General features: G+C 42.4%; 1 protein-coding gene across 1 annotated transcript; it reads right to left on the bottom strand.

Annotated features, from left to right (window-relative positions):
• Positions 1–1,783: 1,783 nt before the first annotated feature.
• Positions 1,784–26,014, bottom strand: rtca (RNA 3'-terminal phosphate cyclase). Its single transcript, XM_039767295.1, has 11 exons — positions 25,593–26,014; positions 25,406–25,506; positions 22,449–22,592; positions 19,105–19,228; positions 18,723–18,781; positions 14,138–14,279; positions 13,031–13,155; positions 11,996–12,054; positions 7,807–7,901; positions 7,615–7,719; positions 1,784–2,273 (listed from the first exon to the last, which is right to left on the bottom strand). Exons 1-11 carry the CDS (start codon positions 25,632–25,634, stop codon positions 2,175–2,177), a joined length of 1,095 nt encoding a protein of 364 aa, XP_039623229.1. The 5' UTR covers positions 25,635–26,014; the 3' UTR covers positions 1,784–2,174.
• Between the last annotated feature and the right edge of the window lie 639 nt (positions 26,015–26,653).

Genomic DNA, 26,653 nt, shown 5'->3' with positions numbered 1-26,653 from the left:
CCATTGCGGCACTTCTTGTGTGATTTTGGGCTAAACGAAAATAAATCATATTGTATTGTATAATGGGAAGGGGTCTCACTTGGGCCGCGGAGTTTATGATAGGTCACTTGGTGCAATTTAAGCAAATCCGCTATGATTGCCGTTGGCGATGCTCCAAAGGGGGAAACAAACCCAACTCGGTTAATGGATCAGGGACAATTCTTCAAGGGGGATTATTACCCCACCAGGATGATGGTTGGCAGCAATTGTCATGTGGGGTAGTAGGGATGACGTTTAATTTAGTTGCTCCATGTTTAATTGGTGGCGATTCTCCAAGGTGGGACAACCCCCAATCGGAATAATAACCAGCAGGGATTCTCAGTCCCAAAGACACAAAAATCAGATTACAAGGAGGAAAGAGAAAAAAAAAAAAATAAAAAAATAATGAAGACCACTACACTAATCTATAAAGGTTAGAACAGGGGTGTCAAACTCCAGGCCTGGAGGGCCGCAGTGGCTGCAGGTTTTCATTCCGACTCTTTTCCTGATCAGTTTTCACTCCTAATGAACTCCTTTTCCCTTCATTTTAATAGCCCTGTTTTTACGGATTTAGTCCTGCGAATTGATTCTTTTCTTCATTAAATGAGAGCCAAACAGAAATGAGATGTGAAACGAGCCGACAGATGAGCAGCTAAACTGGGATTTCAAACTCCAACCAATCTCTTAATGAGAAGCCAATTCTTGCTGTCAAACTCATTTAATTCCATCACTTGTTGCTGCTCTCATTCTGCCACAGCAGACATTTCCAAAACCATCAAAACGTTCTGGTGACCTGAGAGATCAGCGTTACTGAGACCACCTTCACCTTTCTTTATTTTCAGATATTGTGTGTTGGGCACAGGTGAGCTGGTCACGTGGCAGCTTGTTTTGTGTCTCATGGTTTGGCTGCCAATTAAAGAAAAAGAGACAACTAAGAGACCCTAGTCAAGTTAATTCAAATTAAGGCAAAAAGAAGTTCATTAGCAGCAAAAACGGGTCACTAATGAAGAAGATGGTTAGAATGAAAAGCTGCAGCCACTGCGGCCTGCCAGGCGTGGAGATCGACACCCGTGGGTGAGAACAACAACAGATCTGTGGTGCTATTTACCTCATGATAGTTTTTATACCCCCATTATCACCAAACAGGTACCACCAGTAAAACCCAAAAAGGCAGCGTGGCTCCTTTCCTGTATATGGTCCAGGGGAACAGGCATGGACTGAACAGTACCTCCCCTGGGACGCTAGATGGCAGCCCCCCTGGGTGGCACTGGTGCATCAGATTCTCACAGGGCTCCATGGGAGATGGAGTTCTCTACGCCCCTGTTGGGATCTGCCACCAGGGGGCGCTGCAGTGGTTCCTGAGCCCATGTGGGTGGTTCTTCCACCAAACGCACAAGTGGGTCACTAAACACCTGGAGCACTTCCGGGTGGGCTATAAAAGGAGCCAGCAGCCACCACTCCAGGAGCCGGAGTCAGGAAGACGAGGATGGCGTAGAAGAAGTGAAAGGCCTGGGAGCTTTACTGCCGATTTGTGTATTGTTTGGTGCCGTGTGCAGGAGCAGAAATAAAAGGGAGTATTTTGGGATGGGACTTCTGGCTGTCTCAGGGTCTCTCTGTGTCCGGGCGTCTTTCACAACTCCCATTGTGCACTGAACAGTAATGGAGTAACTGGCACCAACAAAGAAACGCTGCAGTGTACAGGTTTCCACGTTGCCCCGACTCTCCAATAACATAAAAACAAAAAAAAAAAACAGAAATCAAAGTCTAATCTTTTATTTGATATAAGGCAAAACCCTGAGCAACTTACATTATTAATGGGGTGCAAACAACAGTCCTCCACTGGCACCAACGTCAATGCATCTTTCAGGAGCCCAGAGCACCACAGGCTGCCAGGCAACTGCTAACATTTTTTTTTCTTCCTTTTCAAATGTGTATTATGCAGACAACCGAAAGGAAATTAATATTACTATTTCCACTGAGCCTCTCAAAAATACAGTTCTAGACCTAAAACCTTCTATTTTGATGACCCTCCTTGACCTCTTTCCCATTTTCAGTTCATTTTTCCAAAAAAAAAAAAAAAAGCAAATTTGACTGTAGAGGTCAAGAAAGATAAAAAAAAGTTGCAACTCCCTTGTGCAGCAAAACAAAACCCCCGTTTACAGCCTGTCATTGGTCAGCCCGATCCCTTGGCACTCGATGATGTGGGTGTCATTGTTGGCATTGTCATCTACTGCCTTTGTGATTGTAAATTTGGCCTGAAACACAAAAGAGAGGAGAGATTTACAGATAAAAAAACCAAAAGGCTGCACATCTACGGTATTCTAATCTAGGAATCACCAGCCTGATGGCACAAAACTGGCACAGCCAGCTCAGGGTGTCCTGCAAGGCCAATAAACTGGAAAATTGAAACAAAACAAAAAAAATCAGGAGTGCAGCTTCAGTTTCATTGCACCATCAGAAACGTTTTTGCCAAGAATAAACCATTCGTCCCTACGGTGCGATCCTAGCCACTAAATTTCTTCAAAACAATATCAAGTCGAGTATTGAAAGTCCCTCAAGTCCTCCACTCTACAGTGGTACCTCGGTATACGTCCTTAATCCATTCCAGATCCTCTGACTTATACCAAACAAATTTTTCCCATAAGAAGTAAAAGGAAAATGATTACATTGAGAGAGAAAAAAAAAAAACCTATTGTTATTGGCATATTCTACATTGATGGGGTTGTATAAAATAATTTAAACACTGCTTAATACTAAAATATATAAACACAAAAGCAATTAGATGAAATAAATGAAAATTTCACCTCACTTTACTTTTTAATAACGTCTTTGTTTTTCACAATTGTAGATATTGTCGTTCTCGGCATACGGTATGCAGCAGCCATGTCTCAGATACGCATGCCACCTTCATACTTTTCAACAATCCATTCAAATTTACGCGAAAAAATACAAAATCACGCGAAAATTCACAGAGTTATAGCGCGGGTTGTTCACTGAATGCTAGCAACTGGCGTACTGAGGCTCGTGGGCAGTCGTGGCTTTGTCTCGAGAGAGGTAATCAAGGGTAGCGCGCGGTGTTCTAGCACACGAGTCGTATACCAAATACTAACTTAGACTTATTCCAAAAGCGGATGTATACCGAGGTACCACTGTACTTGGTCACATACTCCATGTGTCTGCGGTTCTCCTTTACACAAACTTCCTAATGTTTGTGTGAAATTTACACTTAAGTTTCCAACTGTGTCCCCGTGATCCTGATGAACTCATTTTAAAGTCGCCGTCTCGATCCACTGCGCTACTTACTTTAATCATTTTAAACACTTCAGTCAGGTCTCCTCTTCATCTCCTGTAAAGGCTCAGCTCTGTTAATCTTTCCTCATCACTCGTCCCCTGTAGCCCCACTCGTCGCTCTTCTGTGGACCTTCTCTTGTGCTGTTATGTCCTTTTTGTAGCCTGGAGACCCAAACTGCTCACCATACACCAGAAGGGGCCTCACCAATGTGAGCCTGAGCAGACCCTCCTGTGACTTGTAGTCCACACGTCAAGGTGCTATACAACCTGACATTCTGTTAGCCTTTTTAATGGCTTCTGAACCCCGTTTGGAAGTGGATAGTGACGAGTCCACTACAACTACCGAGTCCTTCTCATAAGGTGCACTTTCGAATTTCAGACCTCCCATTGTGTATTCTAACATTTTTACATCCTACACCTAACACTTTACATTTACTGACATTTCATCTGCCACTTATCTGCCCAAGCCTTATAATGCCCAAGTCCCACAGTAATCATTTGGCCATTTCCAGATTGTCTGACCACTCCCCATAGCATTTAACCAGCTTGTTATTTAAATTTCCACTCAGATCATTCATTAAAACAAGTGCCCCACAGCCATCACTCTTCTCATCAGCCAATTCCGATAAGGTTTCTTACACCATAACCTTACGCTTCTTGTGTTTTAGCCAGTTTTGCACCCGTCTACACACTACACCCTTAAATTTCCCAGTTCTCATTTAGTTCGATACCCAATCTCTCGTGTGAGACCTTATCAGATGTTTAATCATTTTTCTTTACAGATTGACTTTGATAGGTGTGTGGCCTGTCTGCTTATTGTATGCACCTAATCTCTGACTCTCTGAAACTGGGGTCTTCTGTTCATTCATGTGGCCATTGTTATTGTAGGAGTGAATTTATGACAACAATAAAAGAGAAGTCTGGCACTTACAAATGTTGAGCTGTGGCTCTAGTATCGCTCTGGGGGTCGATGCATTGACGACACTGCTTATTCCCTGATGCTTTTCAGGTTTTTTTTTTTTTGTTTTTAATGTCCCAGTCTAGTTAGAGCAGTGAAAGGCAACCTTTTTCGAGTTGCGGCGCACTAAGTCCAAAAATTTTCTTTCGCGGCGCACCTGAGGGACTGCCCATACATAGTCGTGACGACACAAATCTATGGACAATCGCCAATAAAAAACGGTTAATTTTACAAATTTGAAAGACATTAATAAAAGAACCAAAGGATAAATCTTAAATTTAACTAATGTGAACGCCGAGATTGTTTTTCAGCACATATGAGATTGATGCGAGGATCAATTTTCGAAAGACAGACGCGCATTTCCTTGTCAATCATTTGAAGTCTCTCGCATTTCTTAGACTTCATTTCTGTATCCGTACAGTGAGCGAGATCTTCTAACAGCGGGACTTTTAAGTCTCACAAGACGTGTTTTTGACATCGCTGGTGTTGATATTATGATGAATGGTGAACTGTGAAAATTTTAACTTGCATTCAAAATAAATACATTCGTTTATTCAACAATCTGATTAACCGTTATCTGTTTTTCCAACATATATTTTTTAAACATATCTTTTTAATCAACCAAAAGTTCAAAAACACTAGCAATTTAAAATATTTTATTAAAGTTTTCACGGCGCCCCTAGAAAATTGCTGCCCGACAAGGAGTTAGAGGTATACAGTTCACTGGAACCTCCGGTCACGACCGTAATTTGTTCCAAAACTCTGGTTGTAACCCGAACTAATTTCTCCCATAAGACTGTATGTAAATACAATTAATTGATTCCGGACCGTACGAGCTGTATGTAAGTAAATAATATATAAAAAAAAATTATATATATATATATATATATATATATATATATATATGGTTTTTTTTTTTTCTTTTTAAAGATTTTTAAGCACAAAAATAGTTAATTATACAATAGAACGCACTGTGTAATAGTAAACTAAATGTAAAAACACGGAGAAAACCTTGAACAGAGAAAACTAACTGCAAGAGTTCACGCTACCGCCTTACGAACCGCTCACTGTAAACACTTTTCTTTAATGAGTTTTAAGCACAGGGAAAAAAATGAACGTTTGAAAAATCCGTAATTTATACAAAAACTAAACCGTAAACAACCAAGAAAACTAACCTTGTATGAGTCGAGTTCTGGCATGAAGGAATTGAGGAGGAACTGGGTGGAGAGGAGATTTACAGTTTTGAGGTAAAGTCTGTGACGATGCGGGTTCGCTGCATGCTCCCATCTTGCTTCCGGGAGCCCTTAAACCCGTCACTGTCAGTAACGTTACCGATGAGCACGACAGTGAGGCACTACGATGGAGCAATCGGATGGTGCAAAAAGTGCCAAGTGCTTTTATTAAAATCCAATCCAAAACAAAAGTCCAAATTAAAGTGCAGTGCTTTCAGAATCCTTCAATAAATAAATGATCCCATAAAAATTATAGTGAAGTGGAGGTTAAAATCCAATAGAAAAAACTCTTCATTGAAATACAACGAGATTAAAACAATGCTCGAAGCAGTCTCTTTAAAAACAAGCCCCGGTGCATTCTTTAACTGCCTTCTCGCACCCTCTCGCTCGCTGCACAGGGAGAGACTGAACACGTGCAGAAATCAATGGCGCGTACGAACCGGAAGGGAAATTGGCTTGTTCATCACCCGAGTGTGTGGTCGTGAACAGATGCAAAAGTTCGGCAAACCTTTTGGTTGTAACCCGATTTGTATGTGTTCCGAGCCGTTCGTGACCAGAGGTTCCACTGTATATTATTGTGTTTAACTCCAATATTACTCTGCTCCACAGTTTTGTTTTGAGTAAGTTGACTGCAAGTCTAACGTTGCAGGCACATTATGTGACTTTTTAGTCGCTGGGCATATCAGATTTGCCGATTGCATTCACTGATCTTGTCGCTGCACCATCTCAAATTATACAACTGCAGATTGCAGCCCATGTCACAGTTACTGATCGAGTGCCGATCTTCCAATGGATCTTGCGCTTGTTCTTTATTTTAATTACAGCCAATAGCGTGTTGCCTGACCATTTGACAATTTGGCCCTTTAAGGAGGATTAAAAGTTGCAGCGAGTTCAGCAGCGATCTCTACTCTTTAATTCCTTTTCCCATTCAGTTATGGTATTTAAAACATGAGACATCAGACAGACGAGCTTCACACATGTACTTCCAAAAGAGCACTCATTGGGTCACTTGATTGTCAGCTCTCCCAAGCTCACTGCCCACTACTCTGACCATTAAGAATATTAAACCAGTTTGACTTTATCCTAGCCAGTCGCAGACTAATTGGTCTCAGTCATGAGGTTTGTCACATTAGACTAACTGCTTCACAGAAGCACCCCAATGACTTGCTAAGATTACATAAATGAACACTGTGACTGAAAAATCATTGGAAAAGTTGTCTAATGTGAAATTGGCCTGAATTACCCCTAGAAAACAACAAGAGAAACTGACGCATGAAGGTGAAAACTTTACTACTGAGACCACAGACACCTCATGTTTTCATGGTGAAAGCTGAACAGCAAACCCAAACAAAAGTATCACTACAGTGTGGAGAATTATTGACTCTCTCATACCCACCTTAATAAAAGGATAAATGTCTGTGTATCTGTGAGTCACGACTTTTACAGATTCCAAACCAAATGGCATATAACAGAGACATGTGCATTGGATTTGTCATCCCAACAGATTGTGCATCACAAACATTTGCAGTAATGCATTTTATTACTTAAAATTTGTGTGATGCACCATTTGTTGGAGTTAAAAACTGCAATGCATTTCATTATTACATATATTACAAAATACAAGCCGATAGATGGTGCTCTGTAAAGTTTAACAGTACGGCCTACGTTGATTACTCCGATTTCAACCCTTCTTAGATGGGTAGCATAGCTGGTATTAAACCAACGGTGTACTGGGTGCTGAATACTTAATATATTAAATAACATATCCTGTTTGTTTTTTCGTTTTTTTTTAAAAGCACCAAACTGGAAAAATGTCATAGCAAATCCATCAAGGAATGTTGTTAAGCATGTTGGTTAGGTTCTTAGCCATGTTGTTAATTAGTGAAAAAAAATTAAGGTTCAACAGAAGGTGAAATTAGTGTACAAGAACGTATGGTTCGGGGGCTCCGTTCACGGACAGAAAACAATGAAAAAAGTAATAATCAGAGTATCTAAACTAGTAGAGTGGAAAATGCTCTTGAAAGGAACATCAGAGTGATGTGCCCAACCTTGCCTACGTAATACTAAACACACAAATGACAAGTGTGAATACACGGCTCACTCCGTGGTGCTTACCTTGGTTAACTGTTCTGCAATGTGTATCGCCGTCTGTGTATGGAGTGTTAGAGGACCAGTTCGCAATCTTGAAGTGCCATTTGCTAATGCCATAAAAAGGATAAGCTGGATTAAAAGAAAAAGACATAAAAAGACATGGTTGGTTCAAGTCCGGCACAATTTATTGCTAAAATATCTGTACTGTCATATTACCTGGTCCTGAAGAAACTCATCCACACAGCCATTATGTCTTATATTTTTCAGAAGCATTTCAGCTGCTTCTAGCCCAACTTTGTCTGCATAGACACCTAAAAAATAAAAATGACAGAAATTTTGCTTGGTTAGATTTTAATTAATAAGAACGGTCTCTCTACAATTCAGGGTCAGGCAACAACTACAAAGCCCACAGGCACAACTTCTCCAAGAGTCTGTCACGTTACATGACTTCTGCAGCACTTTTCAGTCACAGACTTAATTTGCGTCATTTTAGAGAGATGAAGGTGATAGCAATGCGTGACAGTGAATATCAGTCATGTAGTCCGACATCCCCAGTAAGTCAGTGCCACCAGTCTACTACTCTTATATCACTGGGACAGGCTCTGTGTGCTTGTGAGAGCCGACAACCAATGAGCACTCACCGCCAGAGCCGACAACCAATGAGCACTCACCGCCAGAGCCGACAACCAATGAGCACTCCCCAGGAGTACAAGGCATATAACAAGGAACGTGGAGGTTTTGAATCTTATAAACAGAGGAGAGATTCGTCAGTTGGAAGTCACCGGTTTTTCCTACCACAACAGAAAGCAAAAGGGATGAAACTGTGGTTGGACTCGTCATGCTCATAAAGCCTTTACATGAGCACTGGTCTGTCAGGCAGCACATTATTTACTTTTAGAAAAATGGGTGAGCTTGAAATAGTTTTGAAATGTGAAACTGTGTCGAAAACTCGTCGGGGAGTCATCTAACTTGACATACCCTGCGATTTCTAGTCATGCAATCTAAACAGGATGGCCGTAGTGACTGCAGGTTTTTATTCCAACCCATTTTGCTGTAGTGGAAACAGATATTGCCAATACCACCTCTTACTTAAATTTTGTTTCATCTTTAAGTTTTCATTCTGTCAGGTTAGGTCGCTCTTATATCATAAAATGTTTCTCCCTTTTCCAAGGATATCACCCAAATTGATTTTTTGCCTGAATTCTTCACTTTTTTCTTTTCAGTTTCCTTCCAAGTGTTTTGTTAAACCAAACAGTTCAGGATGAATACACACAGGGGGTCAATGGAAACAAGCTGGATGGAGAACTGCTGTTTGCTCCTTTGTCATACATTAGGAAATTGTTCAACTATAGACACCTGGAATAAGTGACCAAGTAGTACGGTAGACATTGGACTACAGGTACATTCAAAAACTGACAGACAATGTTATTAAGTGGATAGGACTGGTGAGCTTTGATGAGCTGAATGGCCTGTTCTCGTCCAGATTATTCAAATGTTCTAATTTGCATGTTATTACTAATAGCAAGCAGTTAAAGGACCGAATGCACCGGTTTTAGACTAAAATAAGCAATTTAGGGTGAGAAATCTGAAAAGTGCTGCATAAAGATGTAGCTTCTGCAGAAAGTGCTTTGACAGCAATAATGGACTTCATTAAGAAAGAGGGTTGGAACAAAAACCTACAGCCACTGCGGCCCTCCAGAATTAATTTGGCAGACCTCATAAAAAGATCTTAATCCAACATAGCACTTTAGGGATGAGGTGAAGCATGAGATTTGTCGCATAAATGCTTGGCCAAAAAACTGAGACTGTCCAATCAGCATTGGGCAAAATCCGTAAGACAAATTTCCAGCACCTTGTTGAATCCTGGCCTCAAAGAATTCAGTCTGCTCTGGAGGGCCTAAAAGGGCCCAACGAGAGGATCACTTTTCACACAGACATGAAGAAAAGTTGAATACAGAACTAAGAGGTATACAGTAATCCCTCCTCGATCGCGGGGGTTGCGTTCCAGAAGCCCACGCGATAGGTGAAAATCCGCGAAGTAGAAACCATATGTTTGGTTATTTTTATATATTTTAAGCCCTTAGAAACTCTCCCACACTGTTTATAAATATTCTCCGCAGTTATACAGTAAACCCTCGTTTATCGCGGTTAATCCGCTCCAGACAGATAAATGAATTTCCACAAAGTAGGATTCTTTATTAATAAATCTAATATTTTTGCAGTTAGAGCATAGAAAACCTGCTTACAAACTTCGAAATACGTTTTTTAACATCATTGGAGCCTTCTAGACGTGAAATAACACCCTTTAGTCAAAAGTTTAAGCTGTGCTCCATGACAAGACAGAGATGACAGTTCTTTCTCACAATTAAAAGAATGCAAACATCTCCTACTCTTCAAGGTGCACGTCAGGAGCAGAGAATGTCAGAGAGAGAGAGAGAGAAGTAAACCATCAAAAATCAGTAGGTGCTGTTTGGGCTTTTAAGTATGAAAGCACCGCGATAAAGCGGCAGCAATGAAGGGATCAATGTGAAGGTAGTCTTTCAGCATTTTTTAGAGGAGCGTCCGTATCTTCTAAGCAAACAGCCTCTGTGCAAACAGCCCCTCCGTCAGGAGCAGAGAATGTCAGAGAGAGTGAGAAAAGCAAACAATCAAAAATCAATACGGGCTGTTAGAGCTTTGAAGTGTGCGAAGCACCGCGTGGGAAGCATATCGTATATAATTGAGGAGTTTTAGTTAATACGTGATACGTGCTCCGATTGGCTGGCTTCTCAGCCATCCGCCAATAGCGTCCCTTGTATGAAATCAACTGGGCAAACAAACTGAGGAAGCATGTACCAGAAATTAAAAGACCCGTTGTCCGCAGAAATCCACGTACCAGCGAAAAATCCGTGATATATATTTAGATATGCTTACATTTAAAATCCGTGATGGAGTGAAGCCACGAAAGTCGAAGCACGATATAGCGAGGGATCACTGTAATCTAGGGAATCCGGGATTCCCGGACATTTTTCATTCCCGGGAATGAAACTGCTGTAATTCCCGGGTGAATGGGAACAGCCAAGCTCGCATATATAGCGTGTAAAAATCGATCAAGAAATGTTGGAAATGGTGTAGCGTGTTGCTCATTAATTCAGTCAACAACAGACCAGCAGCCATCGTCAGTCTCCCAGCTCCCACTAAGACTGAGCACAGTGGACTGGGAGGAGTCTGCACTTCAGACAACAGCTTTGAACAGCAACTTGAAATTGCAATGCGTCAGTCTGTTGCATCCGCATTATCTGTGCCAAGAAACTTGCTCACACAGAATGAGGACAAGAAACTGGATGCATCAGTAAAAGCTGAAATGGCGGCATTTCCAAGTACCGGCAAGCGTGGAAGTAGTGCAGAACAAGCGTATCAGTATCTGATGACTGTGCTGCCTACTTCAGTGGAGACCGAGCGTGCTTTCTCAGCGGCTGGCGTTCTCTGCACGAAGGTGTACTCTTCACCTGGACGACCGCACGCTGGACACGTTGTGCTTTCTACGCTCTTATTACCACAACTAACTAGATACAAGTACTTATTTGACAGCATGAACTGCTTGTAGTTAACGTTAGTCTTTTATTGGTGTCAACGTATAGCAGTAGTTTTATTAAAAATAAGTGTCAGTTTTTCTAAAACCGTTCACATGTGAGATGCCCGTGCACTGTGTCATCCCCGGGAGCCCAGGATTCCCGGGAATGATATGCGGGATTCCCGAATTCCCAGAAATAGATAAACCCTTCCGGGAACGGATTCCCTAGTATAATCGGACTGCTCCTGACTGTCCTACCAAGAGTGGGACAATGCATCTCTGTTCTGTGCAATGGTCTCCCTTTGGCTATTCCTGCTCTCTGTTTTGCCAGTTTTTGTAAACATTTCTTTTTGTTAAATAGGACAGCTGCTGTTGTCTTAGATAGTCGCAGGTATAATTACAAAGTAGTAGTATAAGGAGGAAGACTCCCTCTTGCTTTTGATGCCTGCACCTTCTAATCATTCTTATATGCATTATAACTTGCTTTTTTTGTAAGTCACCTTGGATAATGGAGTCTGCTAAATAAATAATGAAGTGTCACATTCATACATTATCTGAATATAAACTGTTCAATATTTTGAACTGGTTGGTCTCTTCTCTTCAAAAGTCTCTTTAGGTGACATTTTTCCAGATGGTTCCTAACAAGCTGTAGTGATTCTATGGGGTACTGCAAATTACCAGCAAGTTCACATCTAAAGACCCCAAACCTACTTGCCACAACGCAGAGGTGGACTTTTAAACAAAAGATAACAAATTTTAATGTAGATCTCAGGTTCAAAATATAGCAGATTATACTGTGCATAATACAAATGGAGAAGTTTGAAAGTAAAAAAAATATATATACATTCATACCTTTTTTACCCAAAGCAGAACCAGCAAATATACATCCTGTGGAGGATTCTGCAAGTATTCTAAAAGGAGAAATACATAAATCAATTCAAGCACAACAAAGGTATTGTGGATTTGTCAATAAAGAAGAAATTAGAATAAAATTAGGTTAATTTTAGAAAATAAAATTAGTATATTTAAAACCACTGGGACGGTAGAAAGAATCATGCAAACTGAGAAACAACCCACAAATTCAAAGCATTAATTAATATCATGTATCAATTAAGGAACAGATTATTTAATAATAATTCTTTACATTTATATAGTGCTTTTCCCAATACTCAAAGCACTGCAGTGAGTGGTGAGCCACTTCATACACCACTAATATGGAGCAGCATCCACTCCTGGATGATGTGATGGCAGCCATTTTGTGCCAATACACTCACCACACATTATGGGGGTGGGGTGGAGAGAGAGAGAGAGAGAGAGAGAGAGAGAGAATGAATGATTATGGGGCTAGAATGACCAGGCCATGGTGGGCAATTTAGCCTGCACATCAGGATACACGCTACTCTTTACAAACAACACCCAGGGATCTTTTATAACTCTAGAGAATCAGGACCTCGGTATTGCGTCTCATCTGAAGGACGGTGCCATTTTTACAGCACAGAGGCCGAGTATCTGCCCAGGGGCATTGAGATCCACATTCTGCCCAGAGGGTAAACGTCCCCTACTGGCCTCACCTCAACACCAAGCTATTCCTGGTTGGTCTCCCATCTGGACTTGAACATACTTTGTTTCAAGGGGATGACCTCTTTTGAAGTGTAGGTGGTATGGCTGCTGGATATTACTTTCTGCATTTACTAACTTGTCACATGCATAACATGGCAAGCATTTTTATAATTATTGTGTTTTCACAAGCAGAAGTTTAAATTCTCACTTATGTACAGAATATTGAGAATAAAATCAAAGAAAGCACCCTGGCCATTTTATCTAAAAAAAAAAAAACAACACCAACTGTGGCTGTGAACCGGTCAGGCTCCCAGTTTCTGCACTCACATGATGCCATTGCCGTTTCCACAGGCCTCATCTTTACTTTCTCGCACCGCCTGGATATTAATATAGAGGTCTTTGATCTCCCTTCTGATACATCGAACAGCTGCTGTTGACATGTCTTTGGCAAGCTAAAAAAAATAAATAAATAAATAACATCATTACGTAAAGAGCAGGCTTGGCATCCAGCTTCTTTGCAGCTCCTCCAAAAGATTCCCTGGATGCCAAGCCTGCTTCCCAGTGGTCATTCAGCAAGTCAGCCCACCCATTCTTAAAACACAAAAGCTAAAAAAGGACCAAGAAACTCCAAGAGATGTGGAAAAAAATCCAAAGTAAATGAAACACATTTGAGGACTGTAGATGCGGTGGGCTGGCGCCCTGCCCGGGGTTTGTTTCCTGCCTTGCGCCCTGTGCTGGCTGGGATTGCCTCCAGCAGACCCCTCAACAGTGACCCTGTAGTTAGGATATAGCGGGGTGCATAGATGACTGTAAACATTTTATTTCTCCCCTAACTCAGGGTTATCAAATTAAATTTCTCCAAGACCTGAGAGCAATTTGAAATGGTTTATCTACTTAACACTTAAGATGTTAGGGAAATAAACTATTTATTTAAACCATCACTTTAGCTTACAAAATCATCTGAAATAAGCACGAGAAACAGTTGATCTCAACACACATGGCTGGGCTAGCATACCTCTGCAGATACTTCGCTGCTCCAGTTTCTTTGTAACTTTTCAGCTCCTGGGTTTTCTCTTAACTTTCACCAAAGCGTTTTTATTCTTTAAAGCATTACACAACTGGCCAAAATTTAGAGACTCTGAATTTGGACCCAATTCAATAAGCAAAACGTCTCTTTAGCCTAACATTCTGTAATCCATTTAATCCAATTCAGGGTCATGAAGAGCTGGAGGTCTGTCCCAACAGCATTGGGTGGATTCTTACTAAATGCTGGGCAAGAGCAGTGATAATTGTATGAAGTTTAAAACGGTTACTTGAAGCACCACTGCGCTGAAAAGCAAACCGGTTTAAATCCAACCATACCTAATTTGTAACAAGCCGTTTTTGTCTAATCCTATCAAACAGGATTATCCGACTCGGTTCACACTTTCCCACCTTGTCGGGGAGCACACCAGCAACGAAGGCCCTCCCGTAGATTTTAACAATGTTGCCTCGCTCGGTCAGGTTGATTGGAGTGAGTTGCTTCACCGGGTTTGTCCTCACTACAATTTCACCCCCACCGCGGGGATAGTAGCCCCTGTAAAGAGAAGGAAGAGGTGAAATCACACTGCTTTTCCATAAATTTAACAAAACATTGGTGTCAACAGTCAGGAGGCTACAAGAACGTATCCTCTGTAAGGGCATCTGTAACCGGTGAATTTGGAAAGCAGTTTCCATTGCTATTCTGGAAATGCTGTTTCACCAAAAGTCACATGAATATTCAGAAAACTAACTTTTTATGTAGCAGACCCTTGAATAAAGGGAATATTGGTTTTGAGGAGGACAGGACATGCACTTAAAAAGAGCTGAAAAGAAGTTAAAGTTTTTGGGTTTGTGATGATTCATGTGGATCCTAAGACAACATAATTTGATGGATGAATAGAAAAAAAACTGTTCATGGGATTTGTTTTAGAATAAAGAAAAACGAACCAAAATTGTTGGAAAAATGAGAAAGAATATTGTGTAACAGAAATTGGTAAATACCAAAATGTCAACATAAATACAGTAAGAAAGGACTGCACTGCACTGATGCAGATTTACAACACAAAGTACAGCCTGACATGATAGATTGATAGATGACAGACAGACAGACACTTTATTAATATCAAGGGGAAATTCCCATAATCCAGCAGCAGCATACTGATAAAGAACAATATTAAATTAAAGAGTGACAACAATGCAGGTATAACAGACAACTTTGTATAATGGTAACTTAACCCCTAAGGGTGGAATTGAAGAGTCGCATAGTGTGGGGTCTCCTCAGTCTGTCACTGGAGCAGGATGGTGACAGCAGTCTGTCGCTGAAGCTGCTCCTCTGTCTGGAGATGATCCTGTTCAGTGGATTCTCCATGATTGACAGAAGTCTGCTCAGCGCCCGTCGCTCTGCCACGGATGTCAAACTGTCCAGCTCCGTGCCTACAATAGAGCCTGCCTTCAGATGGGACAGTAGAGAAGCGCTTCTTACGTCCTTTGGTTATACTTTTTTCTACTGTTTGTGCATGAGAGGTTAGAATGTCGGCATCTGATCTGCGTGATCAACATCACCAACTGCATTATTGTGGACTACCATAAGCACAAGGCCTTCCAAATTTCCCCGACAAGGACATTGACAGTTGCTGTATTGTGAACATCGTTCTTGTCCTACTTGTTTGCGATCATTCTGTCTTTTTGACACACACCTATTTGCACCATGGTGAACACTCAGGAGACCAAACTTACATGACAGATCACAGCGGTTTGGTCGTACAGTGCCAAATGGGTCAGTTTCACCATCGATGGCAACATTTCATGATAATTCACATTTTCATCACTAGGGCTTGATTCAACTAATGGTGCAGCTTCAGTTTGTTCTAAAACCGGCTTTACGGCTTCTCATTTACACTACACACCTTTGTGTGTTTTGGTTGAAGGTCACACCCTATTCATGAATATTGATAAATTAGAATAAAGTGGCAGAAAGTAAACAAATATTTCTGATCCCCACCCCCCCCCGGAATGATCCACTAGATGGCAAGAAAACAGCGTTACTTGAGCTTTGTATTGTACACGTGAACATCATAACGTGACACTTGGGCTTAACCGTCTTTACATAGAATTCCAAGCCCAAGGAGAATAATGAGAAATTAAGAATGTTATTTTGACAATATATGAGCTTTCCCATCAGTCTCAGCATTTAACTAAAGCTAAAACCCCACCATGATAGCACAGCACGTTCTTTATAGGGATGCGAAAGGTTTTATTACTTATTAATGCAGGAATCGTATTTTGCCGTATGTGTGTGTGGCGTGGCATGTTATGGAAAGCTCAAGGAGAGACTGGACAGCCATTTGTACAAATGTAGGCCGAATCTGCATAGACTGCAATTTTCATCTTCCTTTTTGTATTGGAAGCCAGAATTATTTCAACGTATTTAATTCCCCTTCATTTCTTTATTAATAGACACTTTAAAGAGCCTAATTTATAATAAGTCTATACATTTGTTAATGTACTGTATACATACGTTTTCAAATACACTTTTTTATATTGTGGTTTTGCTGCATGTTACTTTTCATATTATATATATATATATTTGTTTTTGTTGATGAATGAAGATTATAGTTTTCCATTGTTATGTGCTTGTATTGTTGTTTTATTTCTATGAGCTTCACCAAGTCAAATTTAAAGCAAGTGATGTTGTCAAGAAACAGGAATGGAGCTCCCTTATGCCAACGACAATATGCCTGGATAATGCCTCACTGGGACTGCCAAGTCAGAAGTTTGTGTGTGTTCAGAATAGTGTGTGGGTATCCGTAAGGATTTTATCTATCTAAAGTATTTATTTAATGAGCTTCAGTGAAAAACTACATTTCCCCCGGGACAAATAAAGTTCCATCTTTGTATCTAAAGTATACATCCATCCAACCCGCTATATCCTAACTACAGGGTCATGGGGGTCTGCTGGAGCCAATCCCAGCCAACACAGGGTGCAAGGCAGGAAACAAACCCCGGGCAGGGCGCCAGCCCACCGCAGTCTAAAGTATACATCAGATGTCAAATCATACTCACCAGAATAACTCTGAATTACTTATTGCAAAGCTATAATTATACTATTCATCCTTTAGAATAATATACTCAGCAAAAAAAGAAACGTCCCTTTTTCAGGACTGTGCATTTCAACAATAATGTTTTAAAAATCCAAATAACTTTACAGATCTTCATTGTAAAGGGTTTAAACAATGTTTTCCATGCATGTTCAATTAACCATAATCGATTAATTAACATGCACCTGTGGAATGGTCGTTAAGACCTTAACAGCTTACAGAAAGTAGGCATTTAAGGTCACAGTTCTAAAAACGCAGGACACTAAAGAGACTTGTCTACCGACTGTGAAAGATGCCCAGGGTCCCTGCTCATCTGCGTGAACGTGCATTAGGCCTGCTGCAGGGAGGCATGAGAACTGCTGAATAAATTGCCATGTCCGCACTGTGAGACGCCTAAGACAGCGCTACAGGGAGACAGGAAGGACAGCTGATCATCCTCGCAGTGGAAGAGCCCGGATCTCAATCCCATTGAGCACGTCTGGGACCTGTTGGATCGATTTGGATCGATGGCTAGGGCCGTTCCCCCCAGAAATGTCCAGGAACTTGCAGGTGCCTTGGTGGAAGAGTGGGGTAACATCTCACAGCAAGAACTGACAAATCTGGTCCAGTCCATGAGGAGGAGATGCACTGCAGTACTTCAAGCAGCTGGTGGCCACACCAGAGACTGACTGGTACTTTGGATTTTGGGCCTCCCTTCATTCAGGGACACATTGTGAAACATTTTTAGTTTATGTCTTATGGTGTTGACCCTTTTAGTGTTCATACAAATATTTACACATTAAGTTTACTGAAAGTAAAAACAGTTGAAAGTCAGAGGACGTTTCTTTTTTTGCGGAGTATAGTATTCTTTACTTTATATAGCGCTTTTCTCACTTCTCAGTGCACTTGAGTGAGTGTGGAGCCACTTCAGCCAGCACTAACGAATGATGCACCAGTACACTCACTGCGTATGAGCAACTAGGGGTTGAAGGGGTTAGAGATAGCCAATTAGAGACCGGGGATGATTAGGGGACCAGAATGGATGGGACATTAGCCTGGACTTTTTCAACACATGCCCATGGATCTTTAATGACCACCGAGAGTCAGGACCTTGGTTTTACGTCTCATCTGAAGGACGGCACCATTTTTATAGCAGTGTCCGTGTCACTGCACTGGGGCAATGGGGTCCACGCACAAACCACAGGGTAGGCGCCCCCTGCTGGCCTCACCAACATGTCTTCCAGTAGCAACCCAAGCTTTCCCAGATGGTCTCCCGTGCAATTACTGGCCAGGACTGAACTGGCTTAGCTTCTGAAGCACATGTGGTATTGGCTGTCATCTGCCAAATGTACACAAAAAATTGCTTAATAAATAAATGAGAACGTGCAGGGAACTCCAAACCTGAATCATTCTCGCACTTGCATTTTGACAGAGTCTGCTGCCACACTATTGCCGACAGCTTGAAATCATTACACCCTGCTGACTCTCCACCACAAGTGTGTTCATGACTATTCAAGCCGTGCACTACCTAATGGCTACTCACTCTTCTGCTGCCATTACTGCAGGCCATGTAGATTATAATGAATGCACAGCAAACCCTGGCGAAGGACCACCACAGGCAGCAAACGGCTTTCCTCAGAACCTAAGCTGGAACCATCAATACACTCTTGAAGAGTACAACTGCAAAAAAGTGGTTTTTGATTTTACATAATTTAATGACTGGACAGCAGGAACCTCAAAATGGAGAATGTGCTGAACTGTGTAGCTTCCATCAGAAAACTAAACGTCTGCCACTTGGGAGTATGGACACTCCGTCTAGCAACCTGCTTTGTGTTTGTATGCGATTGTGAAGGTGCTTTAGTTGTATTGTCTGGGGTCTGCTAATCAAGTATTATAAATCACCAACATAACTTCGTCCTTACCTCATCTTTAAACTACAGTCAAATTTCACACCAAATTTTTCTGCAATTGGCTTAAACACCTGAAAAAAAAAATCATAGAATTGGTCATAAATACTGAATAACAGGAGCAGATGAAGTTGCTACTAAAACAAATCTTAAAATTATTTTCATCTGACAGACCCAAGCAAAGCATTCTACCGTCAGTTTAATTTAAACTTAATAAAATCCTTTAATATGAGCGGTTAAAAAAGGAAATTTGTACATTTCCTAATGATGGCCACAAGAGGCTACAAACTTTAAAAGAAAGCTTAATAGGTAAAACACATTTCCATTAAATAAAAATTCCAATACTTGGTTTCAATAAAACTCATGCCTAACAAGACAGTTACAGGTTTGTACCCACCGACAAAGTGTAGTCAATCTGAGGGGCCATTTCAGCATTTGTGCCCCCCTTGAGACACAGCACTGACGGTGAATCCGCAAACAGCACACAAGGCAGAGCCACCTGAAGCAGCAAGCTGACACTCCTGAAGAACAAGAATAAAACAAAGTTTTAGATTTGAAAATGAAGGACCTCAAACTGACCTTTTTTTGTTAACATAAAAACAACTTGACAGCTTTCCAGCTCAAAGCCCGATTGATCTTGGCAACCAGAAGTATGAAAAGCAGACAAAATGCAAAGCACACAGAATGCCTTGAATCCCCCCCCAAAAAAATAATCTGAAACCATGTTGTACTCTCGGACAGATTGACCCAAAGGCACAGGGAGTGACCTCCATTGTCATCGTTCGTGAAGAGTGGATATTGAGGAAAGACAGCGGCTTAAATAAAAAATACAACTCATGAGAAGCCATCGACTTGACCTCAGAATAATCTCGTTTTGCATTTATATAGCGCTGTTCTCACTACTCAAAGCGCTCAGCAATCACAGGTTAAAGGCCTTGCTCAAGGGCCCAACACAGCAGAGTCCCTATTGGCATTTTACGGGATTCGAACCGGCTACCTTCCGATTGTCAGTGCGGTTCCTTAGCCTCCGCCTAATAAGGGGGAACAACATTTACTTTGATTAAACACAACATTTTTCGGTTAACTTTAACGATAGTCAATTAGAAAAAAATGTATTTCTGATTTAATAAAAGGAATGACGCCATGAAAGAGACACCTGGACTAGTATGTGAAGTCTATTAACTCTTTTAGGGCGGATGTCAACTTTTGCCGACTTCCAGGGTTGGAGGGCGACAATCCGCTGTTAATGGCAACAAAACTTCCTGTTACGTCACAGGCCTTCCCTCTCTGCTTGGAGGAATGCTAGACTCATTGACTCGCCATCTAATCCTTGCGTGAGCGCGAGTTACGAGATGTAAACAAAGGCAAGATGGCATCGACATGTCACGAGGGAGCAAAGCGAGTGCAGAAAACAAAATACTCAGCAGACAGTGTTTTGCGCATTATTGCAGAGTCGGATTCTGATTTTTCAAAATCTGATTTTGTTGAGAGTGATCAGGAGAGTGAGGAACTGGCATCAGCTGATCGGACACCAGCCGATGCCACCCCAGCGGAGCACATCCGCACAAACGACGCACCTCTGGCAAGGTTCGTGTGGGAGGAATACCCAGACATTGATCCGTGGGAGCCAAACTGGCTGCCGGACTTCACAAGACAGCACGGCTTGTTGTCAGACACGAAGGATTACCAGCCGCTGGACTACTTCAGGCTGCTCTCTCCTGATGCCGCTTTTCAGCTACTGTCAGATGAGACAAACGGGTATGCAGAGCAATTGTTTTGAATTGCAGGCTGCGCTTGCACCGCATTCTCGTTTTACAAAGTGGAAACCCACAACAAGAGACGAGATGAAGGGCTTTGTGGCATCACAACTAGAGATGGGGCTGGACTGGTGATAGAACTTCAGGCAGCATTGGTCCAAACGTGCTCTGTCCCCAGGTTATGCCAGTGATAGGTATGTGCTGCTGCAAAGTTTTATTCACTTCTGTGATAATCAGAAGCAAATCCCGGGGTGTGAGCCAGGCTATAACCCCACGTATAAAGTTCAGCCCCTGCTTGACATTGTGGAGCCAACACAAACAATTTTATCAGCCTGGCCGTGATTTGTCTGTGCATGAATCTATGATAAAATAAAAGGGACGCCTTTTTTTCTGCCAATATATGCCAGACAAGCCCACCTTCTAAGGCTTCTGGCACAGAGCCTAAGCACCAGAAGACGTTTAAAACACTCCAGTGGAGGGTTGAACTACTGGATTTGCTCCGGGAACTAAAAAGTTATGCTGCAGTAGTGCGCCACTATGTCATTAATGAAAGCACCACACGCTACATGAAGAAGGAAGCAGCGATCTGGAGTACCGTATCTGTAAGTTCCTGTGATAGCGCCAAAAAGTTAACGACCGGAAGGAATAAAAATATCGTCAGGATGGAATCTGCCTTGGCATTGTGGATCACCGACTGCGGGAAGAACATCATCCCCTTGGACGGTAACATCAGCCGTGAGAAAGCACGGAAATTGTACCAGCAGTTCGCTACAGGAGACAATGTAGCAACTTCTCATCACAATGTTCCTGAAACTTAAGAAGAAAAGCCAGCACGAAACCCCAACGGGAGACGACCCGTCCAAAGATACGACTCCTCCTGAAGCACCTGAAGAGGAGGTGCCACCCGAGGAGTTTTAAATCCTGTGCATCGTACTGCACATCATCATCAATATCATTCATCATTGGAGAGCACCCGTACATTTTACTGTATTTTAATTCAATGAAATTATTATGTATTTACTCTACTTATGACAAAGAAAACGACAGTGCATACCAAAGAAAACGCACTTGGGACGTCTTTTTTCTGCCAATATATGCCAGACAAGCCCACAAAGTATGGCATAAAGGATTTTGTACTGGCAGAAGCAAACACTGGTTTCGGCCTGAAAGTAATCGCATATACAGGAAAGTATTTGTGTCAAAGAGAGAACTGTCCCTTGACAAGTCGGGTTGTGCTGGAGCTGCTTCAGGGCTATGAACATTTGGGTCATGTTGCATACATGGACGACTTTTATACATGCCCAGAATTGTTCATGGAGCTACAGAGCAGGGGAATTGGAGCTTGTGGCACAGTGAGGGTGAACAGGAGACACAGGCCTGAAGATGAAAAGAGGGGACAATACGGTTTTCATGCAGGTGGCAATGGCACGATGTCAAACGGGTGACTTGTCTCACGACAGTACACACGAACAATATACGTCAGAAAGTGCAGCAACGGACAATTGAACAGGAGACGCCAGTGCAACACGTATTGTGAGGAGTGCAACACGGCCATGCATGTAAATTGGCCGCTTAGAGCGAGATCAGACTTGGCAGGACTTTGCTGTGTAACATGTCTGTGAAATCAGAGTATGCAGGCTCGTACAACATAAAAAAAGTTAATATTTGTTGTCGATGTTGATTTAAAAAAAAGTTAGTTTTTGGAAAAAAATATTCAGCCCTGGGAGAAAAGAAACAAAAAAGGGCCCTCAAAGAGTTAAAGGAACACTTCATCCGACGGTCGTCATTTTTTCCTCTTCTGTTTCCTACCCCCTACAGGCACCACTGATCCACTACTCTGCATAACAAACCCCTGAAACGTGTCCCCATTTATAGACACACACACACACACACACACACACACACACACTTCCAGCCCCCACTTGTCTTTTAAACGCTTCAACTGAGCAAATGATCTCAACGTGCAAGTTGGTGAAACGCTTACCCAGCAGTTTTGGTGTCTGCTATGTGATTCCCTCCTTTGATTTTACCAGGAGACAGTGTTATTTCAGTGGAGCCGACTTCAGCTCCCTCAAGTCGACCATCAGACAAATCTCGGACCAGCTCAAGTCCAGAAAGATGCTGGGGCCTGGGGGTCAAAAACAAACAAAAGCCGACAGGTTAGCAGGGCAGCAGGACAATCTGTCAACAAGACCACTCTGACCATATCGTTCCAAAAATGGTTACAGATTAAGGAATGACTTACCAAAAAATTAAAAAAAGACACAAGTACCGTACACGGACATTGTACTAAATTGTGCACATGACATGACACTGCTTTATTAGGAGCTATGAAACTAGCATAGGAGGTGCAACTTTTAAGCATGGGTCCAAATACATTTATTTTTCTGGTTCTGCCCAATGCCTAGATCTGATGCCAGTATATTTAAAATTCCCTTTTTTTCACATTTTGTGTTCAAGAATCAAAGAAAGAAGAAAAATGGTTTTTGTGCCTTTATATATGCTGTTGGTACCCGAGTGTTATAATCCCACCACTCAAGCCAGATAGCGCTTCTCCAATGGTGATGACCCTTCTGATGTTATACTTAATGACACTGGAAACTTTGCGACAGACATTGGAGCACCACAAAAAAATCAGTCCTGCCGCCTCCTCCTCTCTTTACACCTCCAACTAGAACTAGAACACCAAGTCATGTCCCTTGCAGAAATTCTCAGATGATTCTGCACTTCTCAGGTTTACCGATAAGGGAGATGAGACAAAGAATACGAGTTGGGTGAAGAATCGTCTGTAACTTAACATCAGCAACTCCAAGGAACAGCTTATTGACTTTCACTGCACCAAACAGCCTATTCGTTATTCTGTAGAGGCTGTCCACTCCTACAAGTACTTTGGAGTTGACATCAATGACAGAGTGGACTGGTCTCAGAACACAGATGAACTATTGAGGAAAGGGCAGGGCAGAGCAGACATGCGACGTCCTTCACATCTTCTGTAACTCCGATGGCCGGTGTGCTGTGCTGGTAATATCCCTTCAAGAAAGGGCCACCAAATCAACACGCTAACTAAAAGGGCAAGCTTAGTTATGAGATGCACTCTGGACCTCCTGGAGGTCATAGCAAAGGAGAGAATTAAAGCAAAGTGCCATTATGAACAATGCTGCACATCCTCTTTCTGACGCACAAAACGCAGAGGACTTTCAGCACAAGAAATGCTATCGGGGGGCTCCTTTATATCAATAGCAATACACCTGTATAGTGCCTTACTGGGACTACCAAGTCAGACATGTTCTGTCTTTTTAATTTTCTTTTAGTCATTCTAGTGTGTGTTTGTATTTACTAATTGAGCTTCTGTAAAAAGAAAAATTTCTCCCTGGAGACAAATAAAGTGTGTTCTCTCCCTCTCTGCCAAGATATACAAATCTGTTCAAATATTTTTTATAAAAAAGGCCCAGGACACAACTCACATTCTTGCAATACAACCATTTTCTCTCAAATTATAACAAATACACACATCCAGGTTTGTCTGCACTGGCTCCCAAGTCACAGCTTCTTTTCAATTTAAAGTGAGTGAGTAGTCACTGCCCAAAACCACTTTAAAAGAGACCAGGCACAAAGGTGCCCCTAGGGTCAGTGCTAGGCCCTCTACTCTTGTTTTGATACACCTACTCACTAGGCCTCCTCCTCCTCCTCATCATCATCATCCTCCTCCTCCTGTCCCATGGTATCTCCTATCACTGCTATTTACCTGCTGTTCCTTCCAGAGGACCACACAGGTAGAACCTCTGTACATCTCGGCAATATTGCAGCCTAGCCAAAGAAACACCATCTCCAGCTCAACTTGGCAAACACATACCTTCTCATTATGCCAGCTCATCCATCTATTCAATCCTCATCTTCATTCAGGCTGGTTCATTAATGATCAGCTGGCCGTCACTGACCACGCTGCAACTGTCTCTCAGTCATTCCAATTCATGCTACACCCAACACCTGCAATATCAGACTTGAGCTGATTTGGTCTCGTCATGTCTGGACTACTGCAGCTCTCTGCTGGAGTACCTGTATGTGTCACCAAGCCGCTGCAGACGAATCAAAATGCAGTCACACATCTGGTATTCAACCAGCTGAGGTGGACATATATCAATTTTCTCTTCAGGTTACTATATTGGCTCCTTGTAGCGCTAGTGTTAAGTTCAAATTCTTGATGCTTGCCTACAGAGCAATCAATGGGTCAGCACCAATATACATGGAGACACTTGTGAGGTCTTACTGCTCCAGACTCTTCATACATAGCGCCTAGCTAATGGAATGATCTGCTCACCTCCATTCAAATTTTTGACTCAATCAGGGTCTTTAGTAACATTTGAGAACTCGTGCTGTGAATTCCTGTCCGTCTTAGATGTTAGACTTTTACGATCTAGGAATTCTTAACTCACTTTGATTTTGCTCTGGGCTCTTCACTTGAGGTGATCAATGTTGTACCCTTGTGCTGTCACACTTGCTCCCAAACAGTCCCCCCCCCCCAAACTGATGCTTACTCGATTATGTTGACCACTTTTTTTTTTTTTTTAAGTCACTTTGGTCAAAAGCGTCTACTAAGCAAATAAATGCAACGTACGGCAACTATAAAAAATGAATATCTCGAGTTAATACTGATGGGAAGAGTCGTGTCGATTTTCTGTCTCCCGTTTTAAATGTGTATCGATTTTACGTAGTTCTACAGTCAAAGCCATTTACTAAAGGAGTCTTAAAGATCCCGATCGATCAATTTGGACTTGAATATCTGACCGGACCTCGAGCTCCACACCCAACGGACTGGAAGCCACGACTGCTTCTCTCCCCTCTACCCCCACTTGCTAGAATGGCGATCCTGAGCTCTGCCGCAGCTCTCCAATCCTCCCTCTCTCTCCATTGGTCTCATTCGCTTGGCCCACTGTGGTTTACCTCAAGCCCGGCGTGCTCCTCCCGGCTCGGATTTTCTCAATCTTGATGGACGAGCCCTGGATGCAGCTGAGAGCTGCGGACGCCCGGAGAATCTGTCCGCCCTACGGGGAAACAAAACAATGTGTGAGCACACTGGCGGAGCTCGGCCAAACGGACGGCTTCGGCGACAACACTTCGCCCTACTCACCCCCTCCATGATGCTGCCGTCTACTACGAACGCAGCAGCCATGATTTTCCTCTTTATTCCAGTCGCCGGCGTTTCTCTGCAGGATGGAACAACCGGGAATAAATGTGCCGTGCGGTGTGCGCGCGCCGGGAATCCTCGAGGGGAACAATGCGCCCCGCCGCTCTTATTGTCGGCAAGTGCGACCCTCCAAAGCAATGAGGCTTCCTTTCGCAAACGCAAGACTGCTAACGCCGGCAAGAGGCTGCGTTCCGCTCCGGTCCCTTATATTACGATGAGAAAAGTATACGTCTTGCGCTCCTTGTCGCTGTAATCGAACTGCCTGTCAACAGCGCCGTCTGGACTGCGCCATGTTACATACAACCAAGCGTGCGCGCCGCACAAAGAGCGCCGAAGAAACCGGCGTCTGTATCCAGGCGTGCGCGCTCCTGAAAGAAGCGACTTATACGTGAGAGTGCACGTCATCGAAAGAGCGCCGAGAAGGTGTGCGCGCGTCGCACAAAAGGCTGATCGGAACAGGAGAGCGCCCCCGTGTGTTGTTTCTCAGTGTGTAATGGGACAGAATAACTCTGTCTCATTCACCGATTCACAACAGCACAGATTAAAGTGTTTTACAGTGGGTACGGAAAGTGTTCAGACCCCTTCGATTTTTCACTCTTTGTTATATTGCAGCCATTTGCTAAAATCATTTACATTAATTTTTTCCTCATTAATGTACACACAGCACCCCATATTGACAGACCAAAAAAAAGAATTTTTGAAATTGTTGCAGATTTATTAAAAAGAAAAACTGAAATATCACCTGGTCCTAAGTATTCAGACCCTTTGCTCAGTATTTAGTAGAAGCCCCCTTTTGAGCTAATACAGCCATGAGTCTTCTTGGGAAAGATGCAACAAGTTTTTTACACCTGGATTTGGGGATCCTCTGCCATTCCTCCTTGCAGATCCTCTCCAGTTCTGTCAGGTTGGATGGTAAACGTTGGTGGATGGCCATTTTAGGTCTCTCCAGAGATGCTCAATTGGGTTTAAGTCAGGGCTCTGGCTGGGCCATTCAAGAACAGTCA

Source organism: Polypterus senegalus, chromosome 10, assembly GCF_016835505.1.
Source record: "Polypterus senegalus isolate Bchr_013 chromosome 10, ASM1683550v1, whole genome shotgun sequence".
Classification (NCBI taxonomy): Eukaryota; Metazoa; Chordata; class Cladistia; order Polypteriformes; family Polypteridae; genus Polypterus; species Polypterus senegalus.
The sequence above is the reverse complement of the archived record's forward strand: the minus strand, read 5'-3'. Positions and strand labels throughout refer to the sequence as shown.